The following is a 12,254-nucleotide window of genomic DNA, read 5'->3' as shown; positions in this document are numbered from 1 at the left end:
CGTGAGTGCGCGCGACTGCGGGGGCAGGGGCGGACGCCGGGCGGCCCCGCTCAGCCGGGGTCCGCGGGGCGGGGCTCGCGCCTGCGCGGTGCGGCGAGCGGGCCCCGCGGTGCATTGTGGGCGCGCTCCCGTGGCTCCGCGCGCGCGCGGCGCTCCCGCAGCTCGGAGCTCTCCGTGCTCTGCCCGCGCCGCCGGAAGGACGGGTCTGCCGGGCCTCGGCCGCCGCCGGCCCTGGAGCCGCTGCGGGACGTCCACCGGGGCCTGGCCCCGCCATGCTGCGGCCCCGCCCGCCTGGCCGTCGTCTCGGGCCACTATCTCTACTACCACTACGGCTGCGACGGGCTGGACGACCGCGGCTGGGGCTGCGGCTACCGCACTCTGCAGACGCTGTGCTCCTGGCCGGACGGCCAGCCCGCGGGCGTGCCCGGACTGCGCGCCGTGCAGGCGGCCCTGGAGGACATGGGCGACAAGCCCCCCGGCTTCCGGGGCTCCCGGGACTGGATCGGCTGCGTAGAGGCCAGCCTGTGCCTCCAACACTTCGGTGGGCCTCAGGGGCGCCTGTGCCACGTGCCCCGTGGCGCGGGACTTGAGGGGGAGCTGGAGAGACTCTACGCGCACTTCGCAGGAGGAGGGGGCCCCGTCATGGTCGGGGGAGACGCGGATGCCCGCGCCAAGGCCTTGCTGGGAGTGTGCCTGGGGCCCGGCGCCGAAGCCCGCGTCCTGGTGCTGGACCCTCACTACTGGGGCTCTCCAGAGAGCCCCGCGGAGCTGCAGGCTGCCGGGTGGGTGGGCTGGCGAGAGGCGCCCGCGGCCTTCGACCCCCACTCCTTCTACAACCTGTGCTACACCAGCCGGAACCCCGCCCCGGACGCGCGGCGCGGCCTGGACTGAGGGCCCGGCGGCCTCCCTGCTCCCAGAGCCCGGCCCGGGAAGATCGGGAGGAAGCACGCCGAGGCGGAGTCGCGAGGAAGTGCTTTTACTGGCAGTCGGGCTGAACGTAAAAAAACCCTCAGAGCTGCAGGGGCGGGCGGGCAGCTCAGAAGAAATCCACGTCATCGGGGGCGTCCAGGTCGCGGTACTCCACGATGGCCCTTGGGTCTCCGCGCACCATCCTGGAGGAGAGACTAGATGAGGCGGGCTGGCCCCGACGGGAGTCCGGGCAGCCACACCCACTCGGCTCACCTGTTTCGGGGTTTCCCGGGGTAGCCTCCCTGGCCGCGGAAGGCGTCATAGTTCCCTCGGCCAGCACCGTATGGGGCGTGGGGGTACGGAGGGCCCCCGGTGGGGACTGCAGGGCGGACAGCACCAGCTGTGGAGAGACGCTGAGACGTCAGCCTGCCCTCCACGCTCCCGACCACCGGGCCGCGCCGCCCGCCGGCACTTGCCCTCCGGCACTTACCGCCATAGCCCAGGATGGGGGGCCGGGGCTGACCATAGGGCAGCAGGCCCTGGGGGGTCTGGTGCGGGTAGGGCAGTCCCGGCGTCAGGCCTGGGGGGAGTACAACACGGACAGGAACATGAATTACTGCGGGGGGGGGGTGTCTCAGGGGATGAAGGTTAAGGAGAACCAAGGCCCTGGACAGCTGGGAGGACCCCCGCGGCAGACCCTCACGGATCGTATCTTACTCTGGGCGGGGCCGGGCGGCTGAGCGGGCTTGATCTCGGGCAGAGCGGGGCGCTTGGCGTCGGTGAGGAAGTTGTTGAAGAACGCCACCTCCTTCTTGACCTCCTCGATCTTCTCCGCGTGCTTGTTGAAGATGTGTTTGCGCACAAACTCGGGGCCCTGGGGAGGAGGTCGGGACCCGGTAGTGGGGGTTCCCTCAGTCCCAGACCCACCCGGAGGAACAGCCCCCCTCCAGCCTGGCTGCTGGCCAGGTCCCCGCGGCAGCCCGCCCCAGCCCGCAGGGGGCGCTCTGTCTGCCCGCCCCCCCCCCCTCCACCGGCCAGCGCGCCAGCTCCCCAAACCCCAGACCTTGAACTTCTTGCCACTCAGAGGACACAGCCACTTATCCTTGCCCAGCTCCTGGGTGTTGGACGTGATGAACTTCTCCACTTCTTGCTCGGGGTCCTTGCGGCCCATCTTCTGGGCCTCCTCCTCGGACAGAGACTCGCGCACGCTCAGCAGCGGGGTCAGCTTCTCCTCGAACGTCTTCTGCCACTCCAGCACTGGGCCAGGGACAGGAGCACAGGCTGGGAAGGGCGCCGGGCGCCAGGACGGGGGGGGGGTGGGGTGGGGGGGGCTCGCAGGGGCTCACCTTCCCCGTGACTGATGCGGTTGGGTGGCATGGGCCCCCGCACGTGGATGATGCCACAGCGGTTGGGCATCTCGTCCTCATTGGGGTACTCGCAAGTGTTGTAATAATCCAGGGAGTGCACGATGCGCAAGTAGAGGAGCAGCTTGTCCAAAACCTAAGGGAAGAGAGGTCGTCGGCTCCCCACGCCCGCCCGGGGCCCCCGGGCCGCGCCCTCCGTGCCCCACGCCCACTGCGGCTGGCTGGCACCTTGATCAGCTTCTCATCGCGCTCCACGCTGATCTCCGCCGGGTTCCCTTCCTTAGGGGGCTCCTCCGGAGGGGGCCCCCCGCTGCTCCCCAGCAGCTCCTCTTCCTCTGCACTCACTTCCTCAATCAGGTAGTCGGTGATGTTCTTCAAGATGGGGTTTTGGGAGGGCAGGCTCTGGCGGGGAGGGGGGAGGGGCAGGTGAGCCTGGGGCGGCCCTGGGGTGGCCAGGCTCACCGGCTCCAGCTGCCACCCTTGTCCTCAACCTGCACTACAATCAGCCTGCTCTACAGGAAGCTGGGGGGCGGGGCGGGGGCTGCTACCCAGACAGTGGGGGCCGGGGTCCAAGGGCCAGTCCTACAGAGCAGCCCTCAGCAGCTGACTTTCGAGAGAGCCCCACGGGGTGTCACTGACTGCGGGCACAGGGGCCGTCCCAGGCTCCGCGGCCCAGAGCTGGGTCCTGTCGTCCAGCGTGTGGATCAGCTTGGCGGCCAGCTTGATGTCGTTGCGCACTATCTGCTTGTGCTGTGTGATGCCGTTGATGTTGCGGACACGCCGGGTCAGGTCTCTGTTCACGCCAGGGCTCAGCTCGCACTCCCGGAGCTGCAAGGACACACGGGCCCTGCTGAGCGCCAGTGCCGAGACGGCCCGCTTAGGCGGGTCAGACTCGCCCATGGCAACAGCCCCAGAGCCCAGCGGAACGCACAGACGAGCAGGAAGCCGCGGAGGGGCACAGAGAGGCACTCCCCGCCCCCCGCCCCTCCCCAGCAGTGCCACCTGCTGGCACTCACTCGGATATTCTGCAGGTTCCAACAGATCTCCTTGATGTTAACGCTGCGGTCAAATGTCACCCAGCCACGGCGGAAAAACCTACCCAGGAGGAAACCATCAGCACAGTACTGGGGTGGAGGCGGCGCTGGCCCCGAGGCCGCCCCAGCGTGTCCCCTCTCTCACCTCCGCTCAGGCTGGGGCTCCGACAGGGCCACACGCATAAAGCCGGGGTATCTTTTACAAAGCTGCGAGAAGCAGAGCGACAGAGACCCCTTGGGTGACTGGCGGACTCCTTTCCTCCTCCACCCCCCTGTCCTCTGTGCCCCCTCCCAGAGGGCGTCAGGCTGCACGTGAGGGCCTGGGACGCCCCGCGCCATCGGCCCCTCCCCCCCACTCACAGAGATGATCTCGGCCCGGGAGATGTTGGGGGCGATGTTGCGCATGAAGAGGGAGCAGGTCTTGTGCAGGGGCCGCGGCTTGCACTCCAGCCCTGCGGCCTCCTTCGGCTTCTCCCGCTCCTCCTCCTTCGGCTTCTCCTTGTCCTTAAGGGCTTCTTCTATGCAGGAAGGCAAAGGCTCGTGGGCGCTCATAGCGGAGGACGGAGCCGTTCCTGCCCACCCACCCACCCCCCCCCGGCCTGCTGCACCCTCCCGTGGACTCCACCACCTCGCCCCTCCCCAGTGGGCGGCAGAGGGGACCGGAAGCGGAAGACGAAGCCTACCCGCCTCCTCCTTCTCCTCGTCGGCCTGGCCGCTCTCGGACTCCGACTCCGACTCGGACGCACTGCCTTCGTCCAGGCTGTCATCCCCGCTGTGCTTGCGGCTCCGCTTCTTGCTGCTCTGTGGGAGCCACGGCCCGGGGCGCGTCAGGGGCCGGGCCTCGCCCTGCGCGCTGCCCCCCCCCCCCCCCCCCCGCCACAGCCAGCACCTGCCTCACCTTCTTGGCGTCCTTCTCCAAGTCTTCTTTCTTCTCGTCCTTGTCTCCGTCACCCTCAGGTTTCTGCGCTTTGTCATCATTGGAGCTGTCATTTTCCGCCTAGGGAAGAGACGAGGCTGTCCATGTCCCCTCCACAGTGGAGCCACAGGGTCACCGCCCCCGCCCCCGGGAGGCACGCCACTCGCACCTGCTTGCCGTCCTCCTTCCTGTCGTCCTTGTCCCCGGCCTTGCGCTCTCCGTCCCCGGGGCCCGGCGCGGCCCGGCCCTCTTCCTTCTTGCCGGCCTCCCCGGCCTTTGCCGCCTGCTCCTCCTCCTCCTCCTGCTCCAGGATGCGCAGGTCGTTCTCTGTGCCGCCTTCCATTTTTATCACAGCTACCAACAAAGCAGAGGTCACAGCCCATAGCCCAAAGGCCCCGGCTTCCGCTTCCCACCCGAGACGCTGCCCACCAGACAACCCCCGCCGAACCACACACCTGCGTCTAGCATCTTGACGATGGCGTCAGCCTTGTCGATGTCCAGGAGGAGGTGATCGAACCAGCCACTCTCCATGAGGGACAGGAACACCCTCAGCCTGTTCTGCAGGGCCCCCCGGGCCTCCTGCCGACGCTTCCCCACCTCGTCTGGGTGGTACTTAGAGCGAAACCTGGGGGCGGGGCAGGAGGGCGGTGACAGTCAGCAGAGGCCACGGCCTGGATGTGGGGAGGGGCCCAGGCCAGCCAGGGCATAGCCCCCATCCTCTCATACCCAGCAATGTCATCACCCCAGGGGAACCGGGGCTGTGCTCTGCAGACTGGGGAGGCAGGAACCGAGAGCTCTGGACTGGCAGACAGTGGCTACGGGGCGCCCAGGGCTGCACCGGCAGAATTATCGCGCTGTCTCCGGGAAACACTAACTTAACGTTTAGGGTCGTTTCCCAAAGCTACGGACAGGAAGACTACGGCAACAGCAGGCCCCGAGGAACCTCCCTCTCCTTGCCAACCCCACACTACTGTGGTTCAAAGAGCTGCACCCACCAACTCCCTCCACCCCTAGGTGGAAGACAGAAGGAAACCTCAAGTGCACCAGATAGGAAAAGCCAAAAGGCAGGACAGCTCTCTCCCCCTGGGGAAGATAAGCAAGATGGAGAAGGGACAGGGCAGACCAGCGGGGGAGACTGGTGCGCCCTCAGAGCCACAGGTGCTGCCCACGGGAGAGAGAGGAGGGCCGGAGCACGAGAAATAAAACATTCCCAACAGGACGGGGGACCAGAGAGAGCAGGAGTGGGAAGGAGGAAGAAAGTGTCAGAGATAGGAAACAAAGGCAACGGAAGACAGACAAACGGGGGACAGAAGAGAAGTGAGTGTTAGGCAGGCAGCGAGAACAGGGACAGAGAGGATGAAAGGAAGTGAGAGACTGAGACAAGGACACAGGCGGCCGGGCAGTCAGAGAAAGGGACAGCGGACAGAACAGAAGCACGAGGCCGTGGGAGGAGAGAAAGCCGCAGGCGTCGCCTCCACGATCTTTACCTTGGCTGCTTGGTCAAACAGAGCTCAAGATTTAACTAGCGGTGCCCAGGGCCCATGCTGGCTGGCGGGCACCGGCTGGCTCCTGGCTGGGGCGCCCGGCCCGGATGCCCCCCCTGCGGGACTCCGCGGGGGGGGGCCCTGCCTGACTGGCTGCCTGAGCGATCACATTCAGCTAACGCGCTGCATTGTGCACAGCGGAGCCCTGCCTGTCTGCCTGGCCGGGGCAGCGCGGCTCAGCCCAGGGGCTCATGTATGGGCTGGGTATGGTGGGGGTGGAGGTGGGTTTGCTCCGAGCTCCGACGATGAGCGGGTGTGGTTCCCAGTTCTGGCTCTTTTCAAGGAGGAGGAGCAGAAAGAGGATGAGGAGGAGGAGGAGCAGGAAGGGGGGAAAAGATGGTTGATTAAAATTAAAACATCCACAAAAAAAGGAAAAAAAATAAAATCTTTTTCTCTCAAACGACCCTGAGATCTTTGCTTTTCTCGCTGGATTCACTCGTCGCTTTTGGGAGGACGCCACAGCCACACAGGGTCCTGAGGATCAGGAATGACAACGGCCCGCTACCAGCGAGGGGAAGCAGTCTGTGTGCGGCCCCCAAGGGGCCCGGTGGCTCTGGCCAGCTGCCTGGCGGCGTCCCACTGACCGAGGACAGCGGGGAGGGGAGGGCGGGCGGGGGTGGGCCGCGGCAGTCACCGGAGGAGGAGATCCCACCAGACGCGGTCAGACTCCCCCTCCCCCACCCCCGAGAGTTCGGGACTGGGTGCACGGGGGAGAGGACAGGGCCGGGGGGACATGCCAGGGAGAGGCGGCAGGGAGGCTGGGGCACTGACCACTCCTCGTCTTTGTGGGCCAGGAAGAAGTCCTGCATCTGCTGCCGTCGGAAATCCAGCTTGTAGTCGTTGTAGCGCTTCACGGCCTCCGTCTCGTCCACAGAGTCGTCCAGCGACAGCAGGAACTCCTTGAAGGTCTTCATGACGGGCGGTGGCACACCCAGGTCGATCTCCGCGATGCTGCCCAGCCTGGAGGCCGCCACGAGTCTTGGTTGGGGGGAAGAGGGCGCGGGGCCACGGCAGCCAGCTGCCCCTTTCTCTGCCTACCAGGGACACCACCTCAAGCCCGCCCTGCCCCCAGCCCTCGGGCCCTCTGTGGCCCGACCCTCCCAGGCTCCAGCCACCGACCCCTCCCTGGCTCCCTTCTCCAGGGCACCCAGAACCACTGCTCTTTACCTGGCCTGGATAGGCAGGACGTGGTGCTGCATGATGTGGACGTCCGGGTGGCCCCAGGGCTGAGGGGGGCCGTAAGTTGGGCCCCCACCCCCCCCAGCATAGGGCATCTCATAGCCACTGTGGTATGGGTCAGAGCTGTGCTCATCCCTGAGGACGGGGGACACGGAAGTCAGACAAGGGGCCACCATCCCCCCCGAGCCACAGAGGCAGGCGCACGGGAACAGAAACGGCCGGGGCGAGGGGGACTGCGAAAAGGCAATGGCGCTTTCGGCAGGTGGAAGGCTGCGGAGCCGAGGCCAGGAGAGAGGGGAACGCCATCAGCTCACCAGTCACGTCGCATGCGCTTCTGCGGGGGGCTGAGCTCGTGGCGCGGGGGAGAGAAGCGCTCGCGCCGATTCCGGTCGTAGTCCCGGTACTCGCCCCGACTGCGGCGCTCCCGGCTGCGGTCCCACTCCCTGGGGACGAGAACAAGCGGCCATCATGAAGGAAATGGCGCAGGACGCCAAGACCAGGCTGGACGCCTCAAGTCACACACACCAAAAAAGACTCCCGTCTCCTGCTGCCCACGCGCCAGCTCCCGCCGAGGAGTCCCGGCCCCTTCAACTCACCCAACAGGACCTGACTCCATCCTCATCCCCGCCCATCTCTCCCCCCCTCGCCTGCTGTCCCGGTCACCCAGTCTCTCCCCTCCTTGCCTGCTGTCCCGGTCACCCAGTCTCTCCCCTCCTCGCCCGCTGTCCCGGTCACCCAGTCTCTCCCCTCCTCGCCCGCTGTCCCGGTCACCCAGTCTCTCCCCTCCTCGCCCGCTGTCCCGGTCACCCAGTCTCTCCCCTCCTCGCCCGCTGTCCTGGTCACCCAGTCTCTCCCCTCCTCGCCCGCTGTCCCGGTCACCCAGTCTCTCCCCACCTCGCCCGCTGTCCCGGTCACCCCGTCTCTCCCCTCCTCGCCCGCTGTCCCGGTCACCCCGTCTCTCCCCACCTCGCCCGCTGTCCCGGTCACCCCGTCTCTCCCCTCCTCGCCCGCTGTCCCGGTCACCCCGTCTCTCCCCTCCTCGCCCGCTGTCCCGGTCACCCCGTCTCTCCCCTCCTCGCCCGCTGTCCCGGTCACCCCGTCTCTCCCCTCCTCGCCCGCTGTCCCGGTCACCCGTCTGTCCAACACACCTGATCTCTTCAAAGCGCTGCCTCCTGTCGTCCCAGCCTCTCCACCCTCACTGCTGCCTCCATCCCCAGCTCAAAAACACTTTCTTCGGACCCAGTGGTTTGCAAACTTTTTGATCTTAAAGACTGCTGACGTCACAGACCTTCTGCCTGTGGCTAGCCATACTTACTGTGTCCAAAAGTAAGTCCAAGTTTTTACAAAAGAAACGATTTCCCTGTACAATTTTATTGAGAAAAGTGGCTCTGGCTTAAGAGGAGTAACTTTGACATCCAATCTGCCGTGATGTTTTGGTTGGAAACCATAGACATCTGGCCTCACAGGGACACTCGGTGGAAACCTGGGTGTTATTTTGGGTTTGTCTGGGAGGGAGTTTCGAGGTGAGATCAGCAAGGGACTCTGGGTGGGCCCGCATCAGCGACTGGCCGGGGTCTGCAGGCTACACACGCCCAGCACACAGGTCTCAGCTCTGGCCATCAGCGCTGGCCTCTGGACTCCAGGCCTCACACCGGCAGCCCCCTCTCTGGCCCTAGGCTTTCCACCGTGAACCGAGAGCTGCACCCTGGCTTCCCCGGTTCAGAGGCCATCAGACCTGGCCCAAGCTCTGCTGTGGCACCGCAGGGGCTCCAGCCCGCACACACCTGCTGCGCGCGCCTGCCCTGATAAACCCCGGTCCCCTATCTGTTACACAGCCTGCCGATCCCGCCTCCCCAGACTCCACCTTCGTGCCCTGAAGGCAGCCGCAGGCTCAGGCTGGAAGGCCGTCCTGCACACTCCACCCTGCGCTGGGGTGGCCCCCAGGGCTGCACGCCTGCACGCCCCCCCCCCCCCCCCCCCGACGCAGTCTGAGAAGCCGGCCAGCTCGCCCTGGCACACACCCGTTCCCCAAGGCTGTCCGCACAGGGAGGTTCACTTCCCCACGCTGCTCTCTTAGTTCAAGCAGATGCCTGCCGGGTGCCCCAGCTCAGGACGCCGCTGCGCCCACCACTTCCCAGGCCGTGGGTCAAGCCCACTCCATTAAGTTTTTGTTTTGTTTTGTTTTGTTTTGTTTTGTTTGACAGGCAGAGTGGACAGTGAGAGAGAGAGACAGAGAGAAAGGTCTTCCTTTGCCGTTGGTTCACCCTCCAATGACCGCTGCGGCTGGCACGCTGTGGCGGGCGCACCGTGCTGATCCGAAGCCAGGAGCCAGGTGCTTCTCCTGGTCTCCCATGGGGTGCAGGGCCCAAGCACTTGGGCCATCCTCCACTGCACTCCCTGGCCACAGCAGAGAGCTGGCCTGGAAGAGGGGCAACCGGGACAGAATCCGGCGCCCCGACCGGGACTAGAACCCGGTGTGCCGGCGCCGCTAGGTGGAGGATTAGCCTAGGGAGCTGCGGCGCCGGCTCTATTAAGCTTTAGGACAAGGACACTGAGTGACACTGGCTTTCTCCACACTTTGGCATCACGGTGTTCCTTGGTGCTGCCACCAGCAGTGCAGACGTCAACGACACAAAGTAACACTTTAGGTTTATTTAATTACTTCTGTTTGAAAGGCAAAGAGACAGAGACTGCCCATCTGCTGGTTCACTCCCCCGATGCCTGCTAAAACGGGACCTGGGCCAGCCAGCAAGGAGCCAGGAACATAATCCAGGTCTCTGATCGGGTGGCGGGGACTCAAGGACCTGCTGCCTCCCACTGTGTGCATTAGCAGGAGAGAGCAGCTGAGACCCCAACATCGGACGAGGGACCCGTGCATCCCAGCCAGCGGCCTGACCGCTTCACCAGACACCTGCTCTCAGAGAGGTGATTGTGACCTCACAGACCCGCGGGGCCTGGGGCACACGAGAACCACCACTCCAAGCCCCCGGAACACGTGCTCTTTCCCGCACCCAGCACCCGACCCACAACTCCTCACCGTCCAGGAAGTCCCACCCACCTGCCCAGTGCGGTTGGCGTCACTTGCCCGAGCTGTCCCACCAGCACTGCCCTGGCAACAGCTGGACCGACATCTCACGCACGCATACCTGCGGCGTGGGCCCAAGGGCGCTGTGCTCCCCACCCTAAGCTCCAGACCACAAGCCTGTAAGAGTGATCATCTCATCACCAATTCCCCCCCACCTTAGAAAATACTGAGGAGGGGCCGCTGTCTGAGCCCTTGGTTCACTCGAGGGCATGGCCCAGCTCTGGCTACTGTGGTCATCTGAGGAACAAACCAGAGACAAGATCTTCCCGTCTCTCCTTCTCTGTCACTCTACCTTAGAAAGCAACCAATCTTAAAGAATGAATGAGTGAATGAATGAATGAATGAATACACCCAGCAAAACAAGGGGTGACCTGTTGGCTGGTCTGGCAGAGTGGCAGAGTCCACCGGCTTGCTCACCACACGGCTGCAACACCCAGGACCAAGCCAGCCAAAGCCAGGCGCCCGGAATCCAAAACCGTGTCTCCCACGCGGGTCATCTCCGACTGCCTTCCAGGCTCACCGGCGGGGAGCTGGATCGGAAGTGGAGCAGCCGGGGACCGGTGGGGGACAGCTCACACCGCTACACCTCAACATCAGCCCCTAAGCCCCCTTCCAGCACCCCACTCAATGAAGGAACACCGTTAGGAGAAGTCACTTCACGCTTCCTCTATGGAAACGTTCCCAGACGGAGCCACCGCCGTGCACTCGCCATCAACTCATATGCGTGCTGCCCCATCTAACTTGTAACCAAAGCTGGACACCCCAGGAGGCTCACCAGGAGCTCATCCATGAACCCAACGGCGCTGCCCACGCAACTCCCCTGGCATTTTAGGCAAAACGGTCCCCATGAACCGACTCCTTAGTGTGGCCAGGGAAGCGGTGTGACCGCCCCTCTGCACCCAGGTCGACTTCCCCAAGGCGCCCGAGGCAAAGCTCACCATCAACCCAACGCACAGCCTCTGCACGGGGCTTCGCCCCCCAGCACGCAGGCCGGACCGCGGGAAACCGGCCACCGAGCGAGCTCCCCCACCCCCGCCCCGGGAACACGACGAGGGCCCGGAGCGAGCAGGGAGCCGGCGTTCCAGCCCAGGGCGAGGGTCTCACCGATCATTCCAATCGTCCCCTCGACGCCTCTCGTCTCTTTCGCGGGAACGGTCATAGTCGCTGCGCTCTCTTCGAAACTTGTCCCTGCGCCTTCGATCGTACTCGTCGTCACTGTCACCCATGGCGCGGTCCGAGGGGGCCTGGGGTCCGGGGAGGAGAGCCGGTCAGGGGCTCGGGCGCGGACCAGCCCAGCGAGGACCCCTCCTCCGGCGCCGCGCGCGCGCCCGCCTCCCCCCCGCCCAAGCCGCCGGCCGCCGGCCCCGCCATCGCGGGCAGCGCTCGCCCCCGGGCGCCCCTGCCCACCCCCGCCTCCCCTCCCCCACCTGGGAGCGGCGGCGGCCGTTGGTCGCGCGTCCAGGCAGGCTTGGTCTCGGGGCGAGGGGCTGCGGGGGTCGGGGGGCGCTCAGCGAGCGGGCCGCAGACAGCGGGGGTTGGGGGAAGGAAAAGTGGGGCGACCGAGGATGGGCGGGCGCGCGCCACTCGCGCTGCGCCTGCGTCAACCACAGAACAAGGCCCGGAGCCGCAAACTCCTACCCGCGCGGCCCTAACTAGAACCAAGGCCGGGCGCCGAAGGCGGGGAGAGCAGGGCGTGATGGGAAGGGGGCGGGGACACGGAGATCTCGCGAGCTTTCCGGGATGCGAACTGCGCGCTCCAGAGAGAGAGAACTACGGAAGCCCGGCCGGACCCAGCGGAACCCGGGGAGGGCGGCAGTCTTCCGGCGGTGGCGGGAGCGCTTTCTCCGCCCCCCCACCCCGCCCGAAGTCGCACCCCGAAGTCTCCCGGGGTCCGAGCCACTTCCCCCTGCAGCCGGTGCCCTCCGCGGGCTGACCTGAGGGCGGCCGGTGGTTTCGCCCCCTCCTCGCGCGGGAGCGTGGGCGTTCAGGGAATGGGACGGAAGCGACCATTTTAAAGCGCCTCCTCCCACCATTTTCTGTTCGCTTTGATGAGACCTCGGCATGCGCTACCTGCAGAACCCGTTGTTCTCCTGGCAAAGGCGCCAGGCCGCAGGGTTAATTAGGGCTCTGAGCATCAGGCGGGTGGATCTGGCCCGGATGCGGGGCTGCACAGTAGGGAGGTGGTGCCTCCCCATGGCGCGAGGACAGTGGCTAAAATAAAAT

At 65.8% G+C, this 12,254-nt stretch overlaps 2 protein-coding genes across 14 annotated transcripts; one reads left to right on the top strand and one right to left on the bottom strand.

Moving 5' to 3' along the window:
- Positions 1–318: 318 nt before the first annotated feature.
- Positions 319–901, top strand: UFSP1 (UFM1 specific peptidase 1). Its single transcript, XM_089321059.1, has one exon. It carries the CDS (start codon positions 460–462, stop codon positions 889–891), a length of 432 nt encoding a protein of 143 aa, XP_089177185.1. The 5' UTR covers positions 319–459; the 3' UTR covers positions 892–901.
- Positions 902–960: 59 nt separating this feature from the next.
- SRRT (serrate, RNA effector molecule) lies at positions 961–11,714 on the bottom strand. Of its 13 annotated transcripts, none has more exons than XM_089321047.1 (20): positions 11,459–11,714; positions 11,136–11,275; positions 7,261–7,389; positions 6,935–7,081; positions 6,539–6,745; positions 4,679–4,848; positions 4,393–4,577; positions 4,206–4,304; positions 3,991–4,108; positions 3,668–3,825; positions 3,453–3,514; positions 3,290–3,368; positions 2,913–3,101; positions 2,502–2,675; positions 2,256–2,409; positions 1,973–2,166; positions 1,627–1,783; positions 1,400–1,489; positions 1,183–1,309; positions 961–1,124 (listed from the first exon to the last, which is right to left on the bottom strand). In XM_089321047.1, exons 2-20 carry the CDS (start codon positions 11,255–11,257, stop codon positions 1,037–1,039), a joined length of 2,649 nt encoding a protein of 882 aa, XP_089177173.1. In that variant the 5' UTR covers positions 11,258–11,275; positions 11,459–11,714; the 3' UTR covers positions 961–1,036. The 13 variants fall into 13 exon arrangements, with proteins under 13 accessions (XP_089177173.1, XP_089177171.1, XP_089177170.1 ...); XM_089321045.1 differs by having other exon boundaries at positions 1,400–1,501; positions 3,668–3,822; XM_089321044.1 differs by having other exon boundaries at positions 1,400–1,501; positions 11,459–11,713.
- Positions 11,715–12,254: the final 540 nt, after the last annotated feature.

The sequence above is a fragment of the Oryctolagus cuniculus genome, chromosome 19, assembly GCF_051225735.1.
Source record: "Oryctolagus cuniculus isolate XC-2025 breed Fujian yellow rabbit chromosome 19, ASM5122573v1, whole genome shotgun sequence".
Lineage (NCBI taxonomy): Eukaryota > Metazoa > Chordata > Mammalia > Lagomorpha > Leporidae > Oryctolagus > Oryctolagus cuniculus.
This window is presented reverse-complemented; position numbering and strand designations above follow the sequence as displayed.